Genomic DNA, 23999 nt, shown 5'->3' with positions numbered 1-23999 from the left:
TAAAGAGTTTTGAAAAATTATAACTAATGCATCCACTATTTCTGGAGCTACTTCCTTAAGTACTCTGGGATGCAGCCTATCTGGCCCTGGGGATTTATTGGCCTTTAATCCATTCAATTTACCCAACACCACTTCCCGACTAACCTGGATTTCACTCAGTTCCTCCATCTCCTTTGACCCACGGTCGCCTGCTATTTCCGGCAAATTATTTATGTCTTCCTTAGTGAAGACGTAACCAAAGTGGTTATTCAATTAGCATCACTAATCCCGCCTCACTGTATCATTTATACTAACACCCTCTTCTCCCGCTACGCAGTTCAGTAGCAGGCTGGAGCCAGTGAATACTAATATGTTGTTAAGTCTGAATGTATATTAAAGACTATCTTGAAGTTACACGTGTGTAATGTCTCATTTACAGATACTATCCCACGGATGTACTACCTTCCCTGATTTATTCTTTTGCCAAACTGGGATGAACAATTTTTGTAGTTCATCCATGCAGTTTTTAAATGCCTTCCATTGCATATCCACCGTCAACCCTTTTAGAATTAATTGCCAGTCAATCTTGGCCAATTCACGTCTCATACCCTCAAAGTTACCTTTCTTTAAGATCAGAACCATTGTTTCTGAATTAACAATGTCACTCTCCATCCTAATGAAGAACTGAACCATATTATGGTCACTCTTGCCCAAGGGGGCACGCACAACAAGAGTGCTAACTAACCCTTCCTCATTACTCAATACCCAGTCTAGAATAGCCTGCTCTCTCGTTGGTTCCTCTACTTGTTGGTTTAGAAAACTATCCCGCATACATTCCAAGAAATCCTCTTCCTCAGCACCCCTGCCAATTTGATTCACCCAATCTATATGTAGATTGAAGTCACCCATTATAACTGTTTTACCTTTGTTGCACGCATTTCTAATTTGCTGTTTGACGCCATCCCCAACTTCACTACTACTGTTCGGTGGCCTGTACACAACACCCACTAGCGTTTTCTGTCCCTTAGTGTTTCGCAGCTCTACCCATATCGATTCCACATCCTCCAAGCTAATGTCGTTCCTTTCTATTGCGTTAATCTCCTCTCTAACCAGCAACGCTAACCCACCTCCTTTTCCTTTCTGTCTATCCCTCCTGAATATTAAATATCCCTGGATGTTCAGCCTTGGTCATCCTGGAGTCATGTCTCCATGATCCCAACTATATCATAATCATTAATAGCTATCTGCACATTCAACTCATCCACATTATTACGAATGCTCCTTGCATTGAGACACAAAGCCTTCAGGCTTGTTTTTACAATTATGTTGAAAAGTGTCCCTTTTTGATTTTTGCCCTGGATTTGTCTGCCTGCCTGCCTGCCTGCCACTTTTACTTTTCACCTTGCTACCTATTGCTTCCACCCCCATTTTACACCCCTCTGTCTCTCTGCTCACCCATTTAAGAACCCCACCACCTCTTATTCTCTGTTTATTATTGTTTTCTTCTTTCCCCCCTACATGTTGGGTCTGAGTGCTTTCCTTCTCTGCCTCCTGCCTCACACACTGTCTACTAGCTTTCTTTATTTGAGTCCCTCCCCCCAACCGTTCTAGTTTAAAGTCTCCCCAGTAGCCTTTGCAAATCTCCCCGCCAGGATATTGGCCCCCCTCGGGTTCAAGTGCAACCCGTCCTTTTTGTACAGGTCGCACCTTCCACAAAAGAGGTTCCAATGATCCAGAAATTTGAATCCCTGCCCACTGCACCAGTCCTTCAGCCACGCATTTATCCTCCACCTCGCTCCATTCCTACTCTCACTGTCGCGTGGCACAGGCAGTAATCCCGAGATTGTTACCTCTTTAACTCCCCTCATAACTCCCTAAATTCTCCTTTCAGGACCTCTTCTCTTTTTCTACCTATGTCATTGGTACCTATATGCACCACGACCTCGGGCTCCTCTCCCTCCCATTTCAGGATATCTTGGACACGTTCAGACACATCCCAGACCCTGGCACCAGGGAGGCAAACTACCATCCGGGTCTCCCGACTGCGTCCACAGAATCGCCTGTCTGACCCCCTAACTATAGAGTCCCCTATTACTAATGCCCTCCTCTTCTTTTCCTTACCCTTCTGAGCAACAGGACCGGTCTCTGTACCGGAGGCCCGGCCGCTGTCGCTACCCCCAGGTAGGCTGTCCCCCCCCAACAGTACTCAAACAGGAGTACTTATTGTCAAGGTGTACAGCCACCGGGGTACTCTCTAGTCCCTGCCCCTTGCCCCTCCTAACCGCGACCCACTTGCCTGCCGCCTGTGGTCTTGGAGTGACCACCTCTCTGTAACTCCTCTCTATGACTTCCTCGCTCTCCCTGACCAGACGGAGGCCATCGAGCTGCTGCTCCAGGTTCCTAACACGGTCCCTTAAGAGCCCCATCTCGACGCACCTGGCGCAGATGTGGACGTCTGGAGGGCTGTCAGATTCCTTGATCTCCCACATCTGACATCCAGAACAGTAAACTGGCCTGGAACTCATACTCCCCTCTTACCTAGGATACAACACTGCCACAATACAATCAGCAGGGATCGGACTCCCAATCAGCTGCTCCCTCGTCAGCTTCCACCAATCAGCGGCTTCCTCAAGCCCACTTGTTTTTGAAGTGCGAGGGGGACTTGGAACGTAGAAGATTTGGGTTCCTCTCCTCCCTCGGCGACCTCTCCAACTGCTCTTGGGCCTCTCCCGAGATGCTGCCTGTCCCGCTGAGTTACTCCAGCATTTTGTATCTATCTTCGATTTAAACCAGCGTCTACAGTTCTTTCCTACACATCCTACAAACCTGCACGTCTTTGGAGTGTGGGAGGAGACCGGAGCACCCGGGGAAAACCCACGCAGTCGCAGGGAGAACGTAAAAAACTCCGTACAGACAGCACCCATAGTCAGGATCGAACCTGGATCTTTGGCACTGTGAGGCAGCGACTCTACCGCTGCGCCACCGTGCTGCTCTGCCAATGTACCTTGGTACATGTGGTAAATAAAAAACTATTGAACCATTGAACACTCACCTATAAGAGCGGCCGTTCCAAGGAGTATTCCAACTGCAAGTCCAACTTTGGAATAAGAGGAATCATTTTCCACGGGAATGAAGCACACTTTGTTGTCTGTGCACTTGCACACTTGAACTAAGGAGGAAAACAAAGAGACCCATAGAAGATATACATGATGTAAGATCGATAAGAAAGCGCTGATTGGGGACCTCCAAGCCGCGGAGTGTGTTCGACCATGCCGACGAGAGGGCCTGTACATCCGGCCGTCCGTAGCGGCGACTAAGGAGCGTTTATGGCCCCGACCACGGGTGAACAAGGAGGTGGACTGACTGAACTTTGTGCCTTCCACCACAGTGAAGAATGCTGTGGTGGATGTTTGTGTGTTCTTCTTTAATTTCACTGTATGTGTACGTGACGAATAAAACTGACAACTGACTATGGACTATTGTCTAAGACCAATAATAGGTCATTAAATTCCCAAATCGTAGAAACATAGAAACACAGAAAATAGTTGCAGGAGTACGCCATTCAGCCCTTCGAGCCAGCACCGCCATTCAATGTGATCATGGCTGATCATCCAAAATCAGTACCTCGTTCCTGCTTTTCCCCCCATATCCCTTGATTCCATTAGCCCTAAGAGCTAAATATAACTCTCATCTTGAAAGCATCTCTCTTGAAAAAATCGACGTTGTTACTTTGAGCGGGGAGATCATTCCGAGACAGCCACGAAAGTGAGAGACTGAAAATCTCCCGGGTGACGTCCAAATTTTCTCTGGAGCCTGAGAGGTTGAGGGGTAGACTTACAATACCTGATAAAAGTATATAAAATTATAAGAGGCATAGGTAGGGTAGACAGTCAAAACCTTTTTACCAGAGTAAAATGTCCAACTCTAGAGGTAGAGAACTAAACACTAGGTTAGTCTAGTTTAGTTTATTGTCGAATGTACCAAGGTACCACATCTTTGTTTTTTTCCCCACATTCCAAAGACGTACAGGTTTGCAGGTTAAGTGTTTAAGAAGGAACTGCAGATGCTGGAAAATCGAAGGTAGACAAAAGTGCTGGAGAAACTCAACGGGTGCAGCAGCATCTATGGAGCGAAGGAAATAGGCAACGTTTCGGGCCAAAACCCTCCTTCAGACTGATGAAGGGTTTTGGCCCGAAACGTTGCCAATTTCCTTCGCTCCATAGATGCTGCTGCACCCGCTGAGTTTCTCCAGCACTTTTGTCTACCTCAGGTTTGTAGGTTAATTGGCTTGATAAATGTAAAAAAATTGTCCAACTTCCAGTAGGTGGACTCTTCGGAAGGTACAAGGTACAAGGTACAAGGTACAAGGTACAAGATACAATGAAAAGCTTTTGTTGCGTGCTAACCAGTCAGCAGAAAGACAATACATGTTTACAATCGAGCCATTTACAGTGTACAGATATATGATAAGGGAATAACGTTTAGTGCAAGGTAAATCCAGTAAAGTCTGATCAAAGATAGTCTGTGGGTCCCTGATGAGGTAGATGGCAGTTCAGGACAGCTCTCAAGTTGTTGGGATGGTTCAGTTGCCTGATAACAGCTGGGAAGAAACTGTTCCTGAATCTGGAGGTGTGCGTTTTCTAACTTCTGTACCTCGTGCCTGATGGGAGAGGGGAGAAGAGAGAGTGGCCAGGGTGTGACTCATCCTAATTCTACTCCTATAACATGAATTTCTGAACTTACAACTGAACCATCCTGGACATGCTAGAGGCAGGAAACATGTTCCCGATGTTGGGGGAGTCCAGAACCAGTGGCCAGAGTTTCAGAATAAGGAGTAAGCCATTTAGAACGGAGACGAGGAAACACTTTTTCTCACAGAGAGTGGCGAGTCTGTGGACTTCTCTGCCTCAGAGGGCAGTGGAGGCTGGTTCTCTGGATGCTTTCAAGAGAGAGCTAGATAGGGCTCTTAAAAATAGCGGAGTCAGGGAATATGGGGAGAAGGCAGGAACGGGGTACTGATTGGGGATGATCAGCCATGATCACATTGAATGGCGGTGCTGGCTCGAAGGGTCGAATGGCCTACTCCTGCACCTATTGTCTATTGTCTATTGTCACCAACTAGAGAGCAGTTCTGTCCTCCCATCTACCTCATTGTAGACCTTCGGAATATCTTCAATCAGACTTTACTGGACTTTATCTTGCCCCAAACGTTTTACCCTTTACCCTGTATCTATATGCCATGGACTGCTTGATTGTAATCACGAATAGTCTTTCCGCTGCCTGGCTAGCACGCAACAAAAAAAGCTTTTCACTGTACCTCGGTACACGTGACAATAATAAACCTAAACTTAAACATTTTTAAAAATCATCCAGATATAATTGCTGGTTTTAGTGTGTAAAACAGAATTCTCTGTGTTTGACGGCCACAAACAGGATTTTCTTCACATTCTTATATTTTAGTAATAAATTCTTCGTAACAGCAGCAAGTAATGAAGCAACAAATAAATAACCTCTCCCACCCAGACTGGTGATTAAAGGGCCTGTCCCAATTTCACAACCTAATTCACGACCTCTGCCAAGTTTGCCCTTGACTCATACTCGCAGCATGGTCGTCACGAGGTCGTAGGAGGTCATAGGTAGGTCGTGATGCTAGTCGTAGGTACTCGTGGCATCAAGTAGCCCGATGAAAAATGTCCACGAGTTGAAAAGGTGGCGAATTAGGTCGTGGAAGTGGGACAGGCCCTTTAAGGGGAGTAAGTGATGGGCATAGAATCTAATGCCCCTGTCCCACTTAGGAAACCGGTTGCGATGCTAGTTCAAGGTGGTTGTCGGAGGTTGCAGGTAGTGGAAGGTCTTACCTTCCACTACCTGCAACCTCCGGCAACCACCTGCAACCTCCGGCAACCACCTTCAACTAGCATCGCAACCGGCTTCGACTAAAAAATTACTGATTTTTAAAACGGCAACCTATTTTTAGTCGCGGCCGGTTTTTAATTTTTTGAACTAATTGCCGGAACATAGAAGAGGCTGAAACCACTTTCGACCATTAGGGAGACTGACAAAAACCTCCGGGAACCTCCAGGAAACCTTGGGTGGGGCGTAAAGTCTCCAGAGGTTTCTATTCAGTTTTCCTAAATGGGACAGGGGCATAAGTTTAGACAAGGTTGTAAAGCTTGGGCTTATAAATTCAGCACACTTACTTAGCACACTAGTTTTAACATGTCCGGATAGTGCAATTCTCTATTGGCAACCAAAGAGGAAATAGTTATTAAATGAGTCCCAAAGATGAGCTAAGGCACACATTTTTGGTGAGGTTGAGGTGGTACTCCATTAGTTTAGCCGTCCACTGTTAAAGCCATAGAGCACGTACTGTGAAAGAGAGAACAGTACAGCACAGGAACAGGCCCATCGGCCCACAATGTCCGTGCCGAACATAATGGCAAACTAAACGAATCTCATCTGCCTGCATGTGATCTACATCCCTTCATTCGCTGCTTGTCCAATTGTCTATCTAAAAGCCCCTTAAATTCCATTATCGTATCTGCCTCCACCAGGAAACAGATAGGCAAATCATGCAATACTGCGTGGAAACAGGCCCTTCTGCCCACCGGGTGATCGCCGACCAGCGATCCACCCACACACTAGTTCTATCCTACAATCCGAGGGATTTCCAGAAGGGATTTCCATTTTCCTGCAAACCTGCGCGTCTTTGGAGTGTGGGAGGAAACCGGAATACCCAGAGAAAACTTGCGCAGACAAGCATCCATAATCAGGATGGAACCCACATCTCTGGCGCTGTAAGGCAGTAACTCCACCCTCTGCAGTAGGCCCGAGAGGTAGTTCCATACCACATTCTCAAAGGTTATTATGGAAGAGCTAGCCAGCCACATCCCTGACCAAATGAATCAATAAATGTCTGAAATAAATGCTGTTTTAATTTAATTTAGCTGGTTTAGTTTAGTTTAGTTTGGTTTATTGTCACATGTACTGAGGTACAGTGAAAAGCTTTTTGTTCTGTGCTATCCAGTCAGCAGAAAGACAATACATGATGTATCGAGCTGTCCACAGTGTACAGACACAGGATAAAGGGAATAAAGTTGAGCACAAGTTCAAGTCCCTGAAGTAGACAATAGACAATAGACAGTAGATGCAGGAGTAGGCCATTCAGCCCTTCGAGCCAGCACTGCCATTCAATGTAATCATGGCTGATCATCCTCAATCAGTACCCCGTTCCTGCCTTCTCCCCATCTCCCCTGACTCAGCTATCTTTAAGAGCCCTATCTAGCTCTCTTTTGAAAGTATCCAGAGAACCGGCCTCCACTGCCCTCTGAGGCAGAGAATTCTACAGACTCACAACTCTCTGTGTGAAAAAGTTTAGTGCAAGATAAAGTCAGACTGAAGAAGGGTCACAACCGAAAATGGCACCCATTCTTTCTCTCCAGAGATGCTGCCTGTCCCGCTGAGTTACTCCAGCATTTTGTGTCTATCTTCAGTGTAAAGTCCCTGAATGTTATTCACATTATTCCCTTTTTCATGTATCTGGATTCTGGATGCTGTGGATGGCTCAATTGTAATCATGTATTGTCTTTCCACTGACTGGTTAACATTCATCAGAAGCTTTTCACTGTACTTTTCGCTATACCACATGTGACAATAAATTAAACTCAAACACAAACTCGAATTCCAGTAAAGTCCGATTAAAAATAGCCCAAGGGTCTACAATGAGGGAGATAATAGCTCAGGACCACACTGAAGTTGGTGATAGGATGGTTCAGTTGTCTGATAACAGCCGGGAAGAAATTGTCCGTGAGTCTGGAGGTATGTGTTTCCACACTTCTGTATCTGTTGCCCGATGACAGAGGGGAGAAGAGAAAGCGACTGCTGTGAGACTCGTTCAGAGGGTCATTTCAAAACTGAGAGCTCAAGAGTAAAACTGTCAACCCCCAGGACACAGATGTAGAGTTGCTGCCTTACAGCGCCAGAGACCCAGGTTCGATCCCGACTACGGGTGCTGTCTGTACGGAGTATATACGTTCTCCCCGTCACCTGCGTGGGGTTTTCGCCAAGATATTTGGTTTCGTCCCACACTCCAAAGACATACAGGGTTGTAGGTGAATTGGCTTGGTATAAATGGAAATTGTCCCTAATGTGTGTAGGATAGGGTTAAGGTGCGGGGATCGCGGGTCGGTGCTGTATCGGTGGGCCGAAGGGTCTGTTTCCACGCTGAATCTCTAAACTAAACTGAACTGAACTATAAGATCCAACAGGCTGAAACATGATCAAATGGGCTTCAGTGATCAGGATAGACACAAAATGCAACGTAAAAATGCAATGGAACTCAGCGGGTCAGGCAGCATCTCTGGAGAAAAGAAATAGGCGACGTTTCAGGTCGAGAACCTTCTTCAGTGATCAGGTTTATCTCTACAAAGGGAAATCTTTGTTTTCCTTGCACAATGTATCAGAATTGATCTTAATGCTTTGAAATGTATTTTCATTCATACGTAGTATCTATTTGGTAGCCTGGTAGTATCTCACTGCTTACTACACGGCACATCATGAGACAAATCCGTACAAATAAATAACCATGATTAATTTTCAATTTAGGTTTAATCAGGTTTATAACAATCATGGGAATTTTTTCTTATGTGTGTTATCTTTCGTCATTCGCAATCTGAAATATATTATCTTTGCAAATGTTGCGTGACTAAAATTATATCCATATTGCAAAATGGAAAACACATTTAGTTAAAAGGTTATTTCTCACGGGACTTGTGGTTTAAAAAATAATTTAACCACTGGAACAGGAAATAAACTTAATGAATATGCATTGAAATACAAACCTTCTGTCGATATTTTAGACAATAAAATATAAAATGTCTATCCTTGAAAAGACTGTCTCAATGCAAAATATGTTCACCATATGGGCGGCACGGTGGCACAACGGTAGAGTTGCTGCCTTACAGCGCCAGGGACCCGGGTTCGATACTGAACTTAGCTGCTGTCTCGACGGAGTTTGTACGTTCGCCCCGTGGGTTTTCCCCGAGAGCTCTGGATTCTTCCCACATTCCAAAGACGTGAAGGTTTGCAGGTCATTTGGCTTTGCTGTAATTGTAAATTGTCCCCCAGTGTGTGTAGGATTCTGCTAGTGTGCGGGGATCGCTGGCCGACGGGGGCTTGGTGGGCCGAAGGGCCTGTTTCCACGCTGTATCTCTCACTTAAACTACATGAAATCCCCAAGTAGAACAATGTGTACTGAGAATACACATAAGGTGATGGAGCTTTGCTGTGATATTTTTCATTGAATTGGAAACAAAGAAAATTAGAATTAGAAACAAAGAAAATAGGTGCAGGAGTAGGCCAGCCGGCCCTTCGAGCCAGCACTGCCATTCAATGTGATCAAGGCTGATCATCCAAAATCTGTACCCCGTTCCTGCTTTATACCAAGATCCCTTGATTTTGTTAGCCCTAGGAGCGATATTTGAATGCAGATTATACATTGAAGACATATCCCTGTGTCGCCAATGTTCCAATGTGTTATACTCTGCCCTGTAATGGATCAAAGAGGAGAACCCATGGACCTCTTATCTATACGAGAGGGAAGGAACAAGAGTCCAAGGAGTCCAAGCATCGTGGCAGGTGACTCGACAGTGTGGGGAGTAGACAGGCGCATCGATGGATTTGGACATCAATCCAAGAGAGCGAGTTGCCTCCCTGGTGCAACCAACAAGAATGTCACAGAATAACCACTGGCCTTTCTAAAGGGGAAGGGTAAATAGTCAGATGGTAGTACTGAAAGCTTTCCTTAAAATAGGGGATAAAGTCCTGTGAATTGAATTTAGGGAGTTTAGTTTGGTTTGGTTGTCTAAAGAAGGGTCTCGACTCGAAACGTCACCCATTCTTTCTCTCCAGAGATGCTGTCTGACCCGTTGAGTAACTCCAGCTTTTAGTGTCATTCTTCGGTTTAAACCAGCACCTGCAATTCCTTCCTACACATTTGGTTTGGTTTAGTTTAGTTTAATAATAGTGTGGAAATAGGACTTTGGGCCACCGAATCACAGACGTACAGGTCTGTAGGCCAATTGGCTTCTGTAAATTGTCCCTAGTGTGTACGATAATGTTAGTGTACGGGATGATCGCTGGTTGGTGAGGACTCGGTGTGCCCAAGGTTGTCTTTCCACGCTGTATCTCTAAAGTCTAAAAGACTCCATGATTCTAAATGTGTAAAGGGCCTGTCCCACGAGCATGCGATTCCATGCGGCAAGCGCAACCTAACGTGGTCGCTTGAGCCGTACGGCCCCGCGGGGCCGGTCCCACTTCGATCACCGGAGCCGTATGGAGTTGTGCGGAGCTGGTCCCGACATCGCGCGGGGCTCCAAAAAACTGACCGTGTTCAAAAATTCCACGCGGCAACGGCCTGCTGGCCCGCAGCCGCCTCAACACTGTACGCAGGGCGTGCGCAGCGTCTCGACGCTGTACGCAGCGTCTTGACGCCATACGTCACACGCGAACTTACTGCAGACTTCGCTCGAACTTCACGTCACTCACTCGACCTCCGCGCGGCCTCCGCTTCCGATTTGGTCACGCTTGTCGCATGCAGGCCCTTAAGATAGACATTGTGGGACAGGCCCTTAAGAAAGAACTGCAGATGCTGGTTTAAATCAAAGGTAGATATAAAATGCTGGAGTAACTCAGCGGGTGAGGTAGCATCTCTGGAGAGAAGGAATGTGCGATGTTTCGGGTCGAGACCTTTCTTCAGACTGATGTCAGGGGAGGGGGTCAAGACAAAGATAGAATGTAGTTGGAGACAGTAAGACTAGTGGGAGAACTGGGAAGGGGACGGGGATGGAGAGAGAAAGCAAAGGCTACCTGGTTAGACACCTAACCCTCACCTTAATGATTCTAAATGCTGTATTAACTCAGCGAGTCAGGCAGCATCGATGAAGGGAATGGGACAGGAGTTTTCTGCAGACTGATTCCATATTGGTTTTAAAGTGTTAACAACTGGGAAATAGTTACAATAAACAGATTAAGCAACTTACTAGATATCATAAGATGATAGCTCAGGCTCATGTGAATCAAAGGCTAACAAAAGCATGGTGACGTACAGGTTTGTAGGTTAATTGTGTTGGTAGAAATATATATTTATGGTATATCTCTGAACTAAACTAAACTAAAGAAGAGGCATTTAATTACATCTTTGCAGAGCAGAGGAAACTAGTTTTGCTGGAATAGGAACTTGGCCCAGAGACAAGATGGGCATGAATGTGCAAAGTCGGCAGATAAATGGGATTGAGTTAAACAAATATGGATCAAACGGCTAATTAGACTCAATGCCAAAGTGGCTCAACCAATGCTGCAATCAACAACAGACTACAAAGCCTCCTTAGTTAAATATATCAGTGGAAATAGTCATAAAGCGATGTGGAGCACTAGTCCGACCGCACCTTAAATATTTCATCAACTTTGCTTCTTCAAAGAAAATGCGACAAGCAACCGAACGGCTGCAAGATGAGCAGAGACAAAGGGTGAGGCTGATGTGTAGATTTGCAAGGAGGTCATTTATTCAGTGTTTTTAGTTCAGAGATACCGCGTGAAACCAGGTCCTTTTGGCCCAACGACCAGCGATCCCCGCACACTAAAGGGCCTGTCCCACTTGGCGATTTTTTTTCGGCGACTGCCGGCGTCATATCAGTGTCGCCAAAAGATTTTGAACATTTCAAAATTCAGCGGCGACAAAAAAAAATTTGCGACACTTGAAAAATTCATCATCACGGTGACCTGAGACGTCAGTCAATGATGCCGGCAGTCGCTGAAAACAAATCGCCAAGTGGGACAGGCCCTTAACATTATCCTACACATACTAGGGACAATTTACAATGTTACCAAGCCAATTAAGCTACAAACATGCGCGTCTTTGGGGTGCGGGAGGAAACTGAAAATCTCGGAGAAAACCCACGCAGCTCACGTGGAGAACGTACAAACTCCATACAGGCAGCGCCCGTAGTCGGGATCGAACCCGGGTCTCAGGCGCTGTGAGGCAGCAACTCCACCAGTGTCGCTGCTAGTTCTTCGACAGAGTGGTGCAATCAGTCTAAGTCTATCACTTTATCCCCAGTACATTACAAACAACTTATGACGTTGCATAAATGGTTTAACATTGATATTTCTTAGTCATCAATAATTTGAATTATTATAGGATAATAATATGGATACAGACTGAAGAAGAGGCCCAACCCAAAACGTTGCACGTCAATTCCCTCTTGACTTGCTGAGTCACTTTGTGCTTTTCATATTGGAAGGGTTCCATTGATTCTGCTTCCTCCACCTCTTTGAATTAAATATTTCAGATTATTTGGTGCATTATATAAATTCTCACCTCTCTTGATTGAACAGTGGAGTAGACTTGATGGGCTAAATGTCCTAATTCAGTTAGAAACATAGAAACATAGAAAATAGGTGCAGGACGAGGCCATTCGGCCCTTCGAGCCAGCACCGCCGTTCATTGCGATCATGGCTGATCGTCCCCAATCAATAACCCGTGCCTGCCTTCTCCCCATATCCCTTGATTCCACTAGCCCCTAGAGCTCTATCTAACTCTCTCTTAAGTTCCTAGAACTTATGAACTTATGAACTCTTGCTCAATTTATGAGGTCTAGCAAGATGAATATCTCTGGGAAAATGCATCTAAAAAATATTATTAGTGCAATATAATCATGATCATAATCATTCTTTATTAGCCAAGTATGTTTTGCAACATACGAGGAATTTGATTTGCCATGATAGTAAATAGTATTCATAGGAATAAGCAGAACTATTGCGCTAGATTAAAATCATTTAAATTAGTTTTGTTTAGAAATACAGCATAGAAACAGGCCCTTCGGCCCACCAAATCTGCCCCGACCAGCGATCCCCATACAATAGCACTATCCTACCCACTAGGGGTAATTTACAATCTTTATCAAAACCAATTAACCTACAAGCCTGTACATCTTTGGAGTGTGGGAGGAAACCAGAGCACCCGGGGAAAACCCATGTGGTCACAGGGAGAACGTACAGACTTTGTACAGATAACACCCTTAGTCAGGATTGAACCCGGGCCTCTCGTGCTGTAAGGCAGCAACTCTACAGCTGCGCCATCCTGCCGCCCCCACTCTTCATCTTCTTTTAGGAAGGAGAGGAGGAGAATTTTCTTTCGTCAGAGGGTGGTGAATCTGTGGAACTCATTGCCACTGAGGGCTGGGGAGGTCAAGTCAATGGATATTTTTAAGGCCCATAGATAGATTCTTGATTGGTACAGGTGTCAAGGGTTATGGGGAGAAGGCAGGAGAATGGGGTTAAGAGAGAAAGACAGATTAGCCATAATTGAATGGCGGACTGGACTAGATGGGCCAAATGGCCTAATTCTGCTCCTATATGAACTTTTAGCTCCGCTCCATTGTGGAAGAAATCCACAGCTCAACACTTTATATTAACATGCACCTTATTAGTTAATGGCATTTACAAGTAGTGTCATAGAGTCATAGTCATACAGCGTGGAAACAGGCCCTTCGGCCCAATTTGCCTATGCCGACCAACATGCCCCATCTACACTGGCCCCACTTGCCTGGTTTTGGCCTATATCCCCCTCAACCCATTTATGTGTCTGTCTTTCTGTTTCGTAAACATTGCGATAGTACCTGCCTCAACTACCTTCTCCAGCAGTTCGTTCCATACGCCCATCACCCTTTGTGTAAAAAAAGTTACCCCTCAGGCTTCTATTAAATATTCCGCATTATATGAAACATATAAGATTATTAAGGGTTTGGACACGCTAGAGGCAGGAAACGTGTTCTCGATGTTGGTGGAGTCCAGAACCAGGCGCCACAGTTTAAGAATAAGGGGTAAGCCATTGAGAATGGAGATGAGGAAAAACTTTTTCACACAGAGGGTTGTGAATCTGTGGAATTCTCTGCCTCAGAAGGCAGAGGAGACCAATTCTCTGGATGCTTTCAAGAGAGAGTTAGATGGAGCTGCTAAAGATAGCGGAGTCAGGGGATATGGGGAGAAGGCAGGTTCGGGGTACTAATTGTGGATGATCAGCCATGATCACAGTGAATGGCAGTGCTGGCACGAAGGGCCGAATGCCTACTCCTGCACCTATTGTCTATTGTCATTGGAAATATCTGGCGCAATCTGCCTACCCTGCACCCATGTCGCAATGTTCTTCCCTATATGGTCCCCAATACATCTCACACCAAATTGTGCGCAAGTAACCCAGAGGCCATAGAAAGCAAACACAGTAGGGTAGTATCACAGTTTAGTCTGGGAACAGTTCTGCCCAAGACCGCAAGAAACTGCAGACAGTAGTGGACGTAGCTCAGTCCATCACACAAACCAGACCTCCCACTGTTGACTCCATCTACACTTCACGTTTGGCGATACAGCATGAAAACAGGCCCTTCGGCCCACCATGTCCACACTGACCATTGGTCACCCGTCCATACTAGTTCTGCATTTTCCCACTTTTGCATCCACTCCCTGCACACTAGGGGTAATTTACAGAGGGCCGACGAACCTACAGACCCGCACGTCTTTGGAATGTGGGAGGAAAAGGCATGGAGTGGATGTGGAAAGGATGGTTCCATTGGTGGGAGAGTCTAGGACCAGAGGCCACAGCCTCAGAATTAAAGGCCGCTCTTTTAGAAAGGAGCTGAGGAGGAACTTCTTTAGAAAGAGTTAATCTGTGGAATTAATTGCAACAGAGGGCTGTGGAGGCCATCAGTGGATATTTTTAAGGCAGCGATAGACAAACTCTTGATTAGAATGGGTGTCAAGGGTTATGGGGAGAAGGCACGATAATGGGGTTAAGAGGGAAAGATAGATCAGCCATGATTGAATGGCGGAGTAGAGTAGATGGGCCTAATGGCCTAATTCTACTCCTATAACTTGTGAACTTGCGAACGTGAAAATGGAGCACCCAGCAGTCACAGGAAAAACGTGCAAACTCCACGCAGATAGCACACGAGGTGAAGGGTCACGGTGGTGCAGCGGTAGAGTTGCTGCCTTACAACATTTGCAGCGCCGGACACCCAGGTTCGATCCCGACTACGGGTGCTGTCTGAACGGAGTTTGTACGTTCTCCCCGTGACCTGGGTGGGTTTTCTCCGAGATCTTTGGATTCCTCCCACACTACAAAGACGTACATGTTTGCAGGTTAATTGCCTTGCTGCATGTTTAAATTGTCCCGAGTGTGTGTAGGATAGTGTTAATATGCGGGGATCGCTGGCCGTTGACTCGGTGGGCCGAAAGGCCTGTAACCCTAAACAACTAAACGAAAAGATGGAACCCGGGTGCCTGGCGCTGTGAAGGAGTGGCAATTATGATTTCTTCATGAGAAGGTAATTGATGCCAAATTGCACATGAATAATGGAGGCGAATTTTAAGGAGGCAATAGACAATAGGTGCAGGAGTAGGCCATTCGGCCCTTTAAGCCAGCATTGCCATTCACTATGATCATGGCTGATCATCCCCAATCAGTATTCGTGCCTTCTCCCCATATCCCCTGACTCCTCTATCTTTAAGAGCTCTATCTAACTCTCTCTTGAAAGCATCCAGAGAATTGGCCTCCACTGCCTTATGAGGCAGGGAATTCCACAGATTCACTACCTTCTGTGTGAGTTTTTCCTCATCTCCATTCTAAATGGCTTACCCCTTATTTGTAAACTGTGACGTCTGGTTCTGGACTCCTCCCTGGACTAATTGGTGATGAACCAACTCTCTCAAAAAAGACTCTTGACATTCTCCTTCCACACCCCCAACCTCCATCCACTGTTAAAACGCATTGGTGTTCTATTACTGATGAGCAACAAGATTAATGTTGATATATTTTTTATATTACTTGGCAACCTCAATTATTATGTTTGAAATAATTTTATGTTACATTAAGTCCCATATTATTATTATGTTAAATGTATTAATACATAACACAGGAAATAGTTATACTTTTATTGCAGATTTCAGTCTGTAAAAAAGATAATTTAACAAAATTTTATATCATTGCTATTTTTCATAATTGTTGAGCTATAACTAATTTTCTTAAGGCTCAGAAGCAGTTATTAAAGATTTGAAACCTCATGAATAAAGGTTAGGCATAACATGGGTTGATGTGCATGAAGGAACTGCAGATGATGGTTTAAACCAAAGATAGACACAAAATGCTGGAGTAATTCAGCGGGACAGGCAGCATCTCTGGAGAGAAGGAATGGGTGACATTTCGGGTCGAGACCCTTCTTCAGTTTGGTTACTGGAGATATAGAAGCAGGTGGAGGGCATTTAGCCCCTTGGTTAGTACGGGTGTCGGGGGGGGTTAAGGGGAGAAGGCAGGAGAATGGGGTTGTGAGTGAGAGATAGATCAGCCATGTTTGAATAGCGGAATAGGCTTGATGGGCCGAATGGCCTAATGCTGCTCCTGCAACTTATGAGCTTATGAACCCTTACCTGTCATGAAATCCTTTCCTTGTAGAGGAGGGGTGCCACTATCAGAAATCATCACAGGAATCTTGTATTGCGTTTCAACATCATGTTTGCCAAACTTCAAGGTGACGGAGGCGTGAGTATCTGGAAAGATAAACTCTGTGGTGATTTTTGTTCAGTAAGGGAAGTCCAAAATAGATCAGTCCCTAATATTAATTCATTACAAATGGTTGAAATGGGAAAATAAAATCTGATATTTTAAGTATTATTTCGAAGTAACGTAGAAATTATTTGCTGATGCGATTTCTTTAAGAACCTGATTATCAGATATTAAGAGAGAGTTTTCAAGAGAGAGTTAGATTTAGGGCCAAGGGAATCAAGGGATATCGAATGGGCTCGAAGGGCTGAATGGCATACTTCTGCATCTGTTTTCTATGGTTCTATGTTAACTTTGAAAAAATGTTTGGATAAAGTAAGACTGTGTTTACACTCAAGATCTAAGTCAAGAAGAAGACTGCAACTGAACCATCCTACCACCAACTAGAAAGCAGTCCTGTTTGAGGTATCTCAGCAGACCTATCCATTTGAGGTACCATATACCTTATTGGAGAACCTCGACTATCTTTAATCAGACTTTACTGGGCTTTATCTTCCACTAAATGTTATTTCCTTTAAACACTGTGGACGGCTCGATTGTTAAGGGGCTGTCCCACTAGGAGATTGAAGACCTCCTTCGACTATGTTGAAGACTAGCTACGACTAGCTACGACTAGCTACGACTAACTTCGGGAAAATTGGCCACCGAATAGTGGAGAGTGAAGACGACCTCCTTCGACCTCCTTCGACTATGATGAAGACTATCTACGGCTACCTTCGACTACCCTCGATTACCTACGACCAACATGCCAACCTACTACGACCTACTTTGACTAAACCTACGAGTAAAAAAAGTATCGATTTTTTCCATGGAGACCTTTTTTTACGCGCGGGCATTTTTCAACATATATTGCGTCGACCTAGCTGAGGCTTCGAGTATACGGAGACTACTCTCGAGCATGAAGGAACGTTACAAAGACCACTGGAGGGTCGCTCCAGTTGAGGTGGTTGTGGTCTTTTTTGGCCATTTTCGGCCGTTGAACGATCGTCCCCCTGCGGCCTATACAGCTAGCCGCCAGAACCGCTTGAATCCCTGCACGCTGCCCGGAGAGGACGCTGGCGTTGACTGTTTGCCGGTTCTCCGCCCGCTGTTCCACCCCCCCCCCCCTGTCTGTTACCTACCTGTTACCTGCCTACCTGTCTGTTCCCTGCCTGTACCTGTGCCTGGGCACCATCGACACTGGACACATCCCTGCACCAGCTGGATCCTCTCTGCACCCGCACCGCTGGACAACCTCTCTACACCTGTTTTGCTGGACAACCTCTCTGCACCTGCACTGCTGGATACTCTCTGGATACTCTCTGCACCCTCATCACTGGACTACCTCTACACATGCTCTGCTGGACAACCTCTTTGCTCCCTCACTGCTCGACACCTCGCTGCACCCGCTCTGCTGGACAACCTCTCTGCTCCCTCACCGCTGGCTACTCTCTCCACCTGCACCTGCACTGCTGGACACCTCTCTGCACCCTCACCATCATGCTCAAATACTCAACTCTGCAGATGACTGGTTTCTGCAACAACCACATCCCATCCTGCACCCAGGTCATTGAACAGCTTGGACTTCTGCGTCGGCCCCGTTTCATCCACAGAGGCTCTCGGCGCAGGCTTGTTTGCTTCAACCGCGGACATTCCATTCCATCCATCTGCTCACTACCACGCTCTGCCCCCCCTCACCCGCGTCACCCCCCCCATCCCAGCTGACCGCACGCACTGTCAACCGGGACAACCTCAGATCTCTCCAGCCTGCCCCCATCCCTCCACCCTCTCATAATGCCAACTTTGCCCTCCTCAACATCAGGTCGCTCAACAACAAAGCCCTTGCCCTCCATCAACTAATCCTTGACAACACTCTGGACTTCCTTCTGCTCACTGAGACCTGGCAACAACCCAATGTCTTCTTCTCCCTCAATCAAACATCCCCCCCTGGATTTAATTACATCGCCAAACCCCGCCCCTCCCGCCATGGAGGTGGCCTCACTGTTATTTCCAATCAGAACTTCGGATCACAGAACTCACCCTCCCTCCAGTAGCATCATTTGAATTCCTCGCCTTCAAAGCCCTTTCCTCCATGACAGTCATCCTCATTTACCGGCCACCTAAACCAAACTCCTCCTTCTTATCTGACTTCACTGAACTCCTCACTCTTGCCTCATCCCTCTCCCCACGTCTGCTGCTACTTGGTGACTTAAATATTCACATGGACTCCCCCACCTGCAAGCTCGCATCTGAATTCACCTTTTTACTGTACAACTTCTCTCTCACTCAGCACGTCACCTTTCCCACCCATGACAAAGGTCACATCCTTGACCTGGTCTGCTCCACAAAACAACCGGTACTCGACCTCCATCCTTGCCTCTTCCCCCTCTCCGATCATAAGCTTATACGGTTCACCATCCCTTCTCCGACACCTCGCCCCCGCTTCCTCCGAGAAATCATCTTCCGTCATCTAAAATCCATTGATCCCCACCATCTCTCTGACCTGCTCTCCACCACTCTCCCCCTGGACTCAACCCATATCTCACCTGATGATCTCACAAACCATCTCAACTACACCTTGTCTACCTCCCTCAACACTCTGGCCCCCCTCAAAACAAGAACCGTAACTTTCAACACATCTTCACCCTGGTACACAACTGCACTTCGTAAACTGAAACAGACTGGTCGCCAACTCGAACGACTTACAAAGAAATCATCTCTCACAGTCCACCTTGAAGCTTACAAACTCCACCTCACTGACTACAAAGATGCCCTCATTGCTGCAAAATCTGCCTACCTCTCCTCCATATTCACCGATCCCTGCCTAAACCACAGAACCCTCTTCTCCACAGTGGGCAACCTCCTCAAGCCTCGAGCCAACACTCTCCCTACCTCTACTCCGGATCTCTGCAACTCATTCCTCCACTTTTTCGCTGATAAAATCAGCACCATCTATCAATCTTTATCCCCTGTACCCGACTCCCCAGCATCTACTCCACCACCTACCAAGGCCCCTCCTTTCAACATATCCACTGACCTCCTTACCCCTCCTCCACACTGCTTCCTCTCCCAGTTTGACCTGGTCACCCCTATTGAAATCTCCAAACTCATCAACTCTTCCAAACCCACTACCTGCTTCCTCGACCCTCTCCCCACTCCCCTGCTGAAGTCCTGCCTCCCCGTTCTCTGCCCCTACCTCACTAATCTCTTCAACTCCTCATTGTCCCAAGGAATTGTCCCCTCCACTTTCAAAACTGCTGCTGTTACACCAATCTTAAAGAAACCTGGTCTTGATCCCTCCTCTCTCATTAACTACCGCCCAACCTCAAACCTCCCCTTTCTTTCAAAAACCCTGGAGCGTATCGTTGCGTCGCAACTTCATTCCCACCTCCTTGCGTATAACCTACTTGAACCCCTCCAATAGCACAGAAACTGCTTTCCTCAAAGTCCTCAATGACCTCCTCACCTCTGCTGACACTGGTTTCCTCACCCTCCTCGACCTGAGCGCAGCCTTCGATACAGTGAACCATAACATCCTACTCACCAGACTCAAAGACCTCGGCATTGAAGGCTCTGCACTCAGCTGGCTCCGTTCCTACCTTTCCAACAGATCCCACTTCAACTCTCACCACAACCACACCTCTGCTACAGCCACAGTCACTCAAGGCATTCCCCAAGGCTCCATACTCGGCCCCCTCCTCTTCATCATCTACATCCTCCCCTTTGGTCAGATACTCCGCCACTTCAATCTGGACTTCCACTGCTACGCTGATGACACCCAGATCTACCTCGGCACCAATCCCCCCACAACTCCCCCCACAACTCCCCCCCCCCCCCCCCCTCTCCCATATCAAGTCCTGTTTGTCAGCTATAAAAACCTGGATGCAAGATAATTTCCTTAAACTCAACAGCGATAAGACAGAATTCCTCCTCATAGGCTCCAAAGCCACACTCAGCAAAATCAATAACTCCACTCTCACCATCGACGGCACCACTGTCTCCCCAGGCCCCAGGCCCGCAACCTTGGCGTGATCTTTGATTCCACCCTCTCCCTTGAGCCTCACATCCGCCATGTCATTAAAACCTCCTTCTTTCATCTCCGCAACATCGCCAAACTCAGACCCTCTCTCACACCTCCCGCTGCTGAAAGACTCATCCATGCCTTCGTCTCCTCCCGACTGGACTATTGCAACTCACTTCTCCTTGGCATCAGCTCCACCTACATCAACCGACTCCAACTGGTCCAGAACGCAGCCGCCCGACTCATCACCCACACCAAATCCTGGCATCACATCATTCCAGTCCTCAAACAACTTCACTGGCTTCCTATCTCCCACTGGATCACCTACAAAATCCTGATCCTCACCTACAAAGCCCTCCACCATCTGCCCCCCCCCTTAAGCTATATTTAAGAGGGAGTTAGATGTGGCCCTTGTGGCTAAGGGGATCAGGGGGTATGGAGAGAAGGCAGGTACGTGATACTGAGTTGGATGATCAGCCATGATCATATTGAATGGCGGTGCAGGCTCGAAGGGCCGAATGGCCTACTCCTGCACCTAATTTCTATGTCTATATCTCACTGAACTCCTCTCCCCCTACCAACCCTCACGGTCCCTCAGATTCACATCAGCCGGTCTCCTCTCCATCCACAAGTCCAACCTCCACAGTTTTGGGGACAGAGCCTTCTCCAGGGCAGCTCCCAGGCTCTGGAACTCCCTCCCCCAACTGATCCGCAATTCCGTGTCCCTCACCATCTTCCAGTCCCGCCTCAAGACCCATCTCTTCACCTCTGCCTATCCTTAGCCCCACGTGCCGTCCCTTTTCATCTGTGCATTAATTGCCTCATACTGTGTTTTGTATTGAATTCTGTATTTACTTTGTGTACTAGTCATGTCTCTACTATTTATTTCATTCCCCTTACATGTTTTTCCTCTACCTGCTAAATTTTTGTAAGGTGCCCTTGAGACTCTTGAAAGGCACCCATAAATAAAATGTATTATTATTATTAAGGACATCCTACGACCTCGTGTCGACCATGCTACGAGTATGAGTCGAGGGCAAACTCGCCAGAACTCGCGGATTAGGTCGCCCAAGTGGGACAGCCCCTTTATGATGTATAGTCTTTCTGCCGACTGGATAGCATGCAACAAAAAAGCTTTTCACTGTACCTCGGTACACGTGACAATAAACTAAACTAAACGAGACTGAGTTTTCCAGCCATTGGTCCAAGCCAGAGGAACACAGATTCCAGCAATTTAAGATATGCCAATTAAACGTAATTCGTCGCATGAAGTCTCTCAAATTGCTGCCATGGTATGCACGGAAGCAAAACAACTAGCTTTAAAATGCAGTTTAGCTTCTAACAAAGGGCCATTTTCAAAATGGTGGCGGACGGAGGAGAGGATCAGTGTCGCCAGGACAACGGGCCTTTAAGGCCAAGATAAGCCTTCTTAGAACTTTGGAACTTTGTTCGTGGCAGAAATGTTGCTCGGTGAATTCTACTATTACACTACAATCATTGCACTTTTGTACTTATCTATGATTGTGCTTGTCTACAGTATCCACAGTATCTACAACATCTTCCCGAGGTGCAGCGGTCCCGACGCTGCAGATCCTCGCGGTTAGCGGCGGTACCTTGCCCGAAGGATCGCCGCTTGGCCTAATCGGGCGTGAGCTGGAGAAGTCAGGTGTGAGAAGACTCTTACCACATGGAACTCATTGCCACAGAGGGCTGTGGAGGCCAAGTCAGTGGTTTATTTTTAAGGCAGAGATAGACAGATTCTTGATTATAATGGGTGTCAAGGATTAGGCAGGAAAGAAGGCAGGAAAATGAGATTAAGAGGCAGAGATCAGTCGGAGTGGACTCGAAGGGCCGAATGGCCTAATTCCACTCATATAACTAGTTAACTTATGAGCACGGGCCAGTGGGAGGGTGAACCGGGGCAATGCCTCCAGTGCCTTCAAGGTCAGCTGCAGGAGGCGCCCCCAGGACACAAAGATGGCCGGACAAGGAGAGGAGAGGAGAGGGACGTCAGTTCGCGGAAGCTGCTCCAGTACATCGAGCGCTCGGGCCAACTGGAATTTGGACCTTGAATAATGGCGCCAAAAAGGCAGAGCCCACGTGTGATACATGCAAAATTAATTTCACTCCGCAGTTGCAATAAAGCACTATTGAACCATATGCAAATGGCAAAAAACGGTGACAATAAGCATAGAATGACATTATTAAAAATAAACAAAACCGAATTATGAGAACCTACTTACCATTTATTGGACGAATTTTCAGCGGTTTACCAGGTACTTGACCCAAAGAAAACTTGAATGGAGGACCTAGTTCTACATCGTCATCAACGGCACGGATAGTCACTTCCTTTTCTTCTTCGCCTGGCATGCAGATGAAAAATGACGAGGTATTTTCCGCTAATTTGGGACGGTTGTCATTAACATCTCGTAAATTAACGGAGATGTCCACCGTAGACTTTTTCCTCGGGTCATCTGTAAGAAAACCGAAAGTAAAAATTTGCATCGCGTGAAACATTGAGGAGGTTTTACGCGAGAGGCAACTTAAAACAAAATTTCCTGGGGGCCGCGCGGTGGAGTTGCTGCCTTACAGCGCTGGAGACCCGGGTCCGATCCTGACTACGGGTACTGTCTGTATAGAATTTGTACGTTCTCCCCGTGACATGCATGGGTTTTCTCCGGATGATCCACTTTTCTCCCACACTTCAAAGACGTACAGGTTTGTAGGTTAATTGGCTTTGGCAAAATTGTAAGTTGTCCCCAATGCGTGTAAGATAGTGTTAGTATGTGGGGATAGGTGGTCGGCGCGGACACAGTGGGCCAAAGGGCCTGTGCCGTGCTGTATATGTCTCAACTCTAATTTCTTACCGTCTTGGATGGAACTGTTCCCAAACCATGCTGTGATGCATCTCAATAAAATGCTTTCTACGGCACATCTGTCGTGGTTAGTGAGAGTTATTGGGATACGTCAAACTTCCTAAGCCTACTCAGGAAGTTGAGACGTTGCCGTGCATTCTTGGCCTTTCTTGGGGTTTCTTCAGACTGAACTTTACTAAATAGTTTTATTATTGAACTGAATGACTTCCTGGAGTTTTGGCAGTACTGATCTTTGTGTATGATGCAGGATTAATACAGGTGGATGGGGTCATGTGTGTATATATTTATACAACGGTATATGGACACACTGATCTGTTCTGTATTCATGCCCACTATGTTCTGTGTGCTAAAGCAAAGCAAGAATTTCATTGTCCTATCAGGGACACATGACAATAAACTCTTTTGAACTTGAACTTGAAGGCAGGAGAATGGGGTTCAGAGGGAGAGATAGATCAGCTTGAGTAGATGATGGGCCGAATGGCCTAATTCTGTTCCTATCCTTTATGAACATTAATTTATAATCCGTTCTCTACTA

General features: G+C 46.5%; 1 protein-coding gene across 1 annotated transcript in view; it reads right to left on the bottom strand.

Annotated features, from left to right (window-relative positions):
• The window catches only part of cdh17 (cadherin 17, LI cadherin (liver-intestine)), a 113937-nt gene that overhangs the window by 6454 nt on the left and 83484 nt on the right, over positions 1–23999 (bottom strand). Inside the window, exons 15-17 of the mRNA XM_055633583.1 lie at positions 22832–23062; positions 16456–16575; positions 3032–3148 (exon numbers count right to left, since the gene is read on the bottom strand). Coding sequence (XP_055489558.1) covers positions 3032–3148; positions 16456–16575; positions 22832–23062 — 468 coding nt within the window. The remainder of the gene's footprint in view (positions 1–3031; positions 3149–16455; positions 16576–22831; positions 23063–23999) is intronic.

The sequence above is a fragment of the Leucoraja erinacea genome, chromosome 4, assembly GCF_028641065.1.
Source record: "Leucoraja erinacea ecotype New England chromosome 4, Leri_hhj_1, whole genome shotgun sequence".
Lineage (NCBI taxonomy): Eukaryota > Metazoa > Chordata > Chondrichthyes > Rajiformes > Rajidae > Leucoraja > Leucoraja erinaceus.
This window is presented reverse-complemented; position numbering and strand designations above follow the sequence as displayed.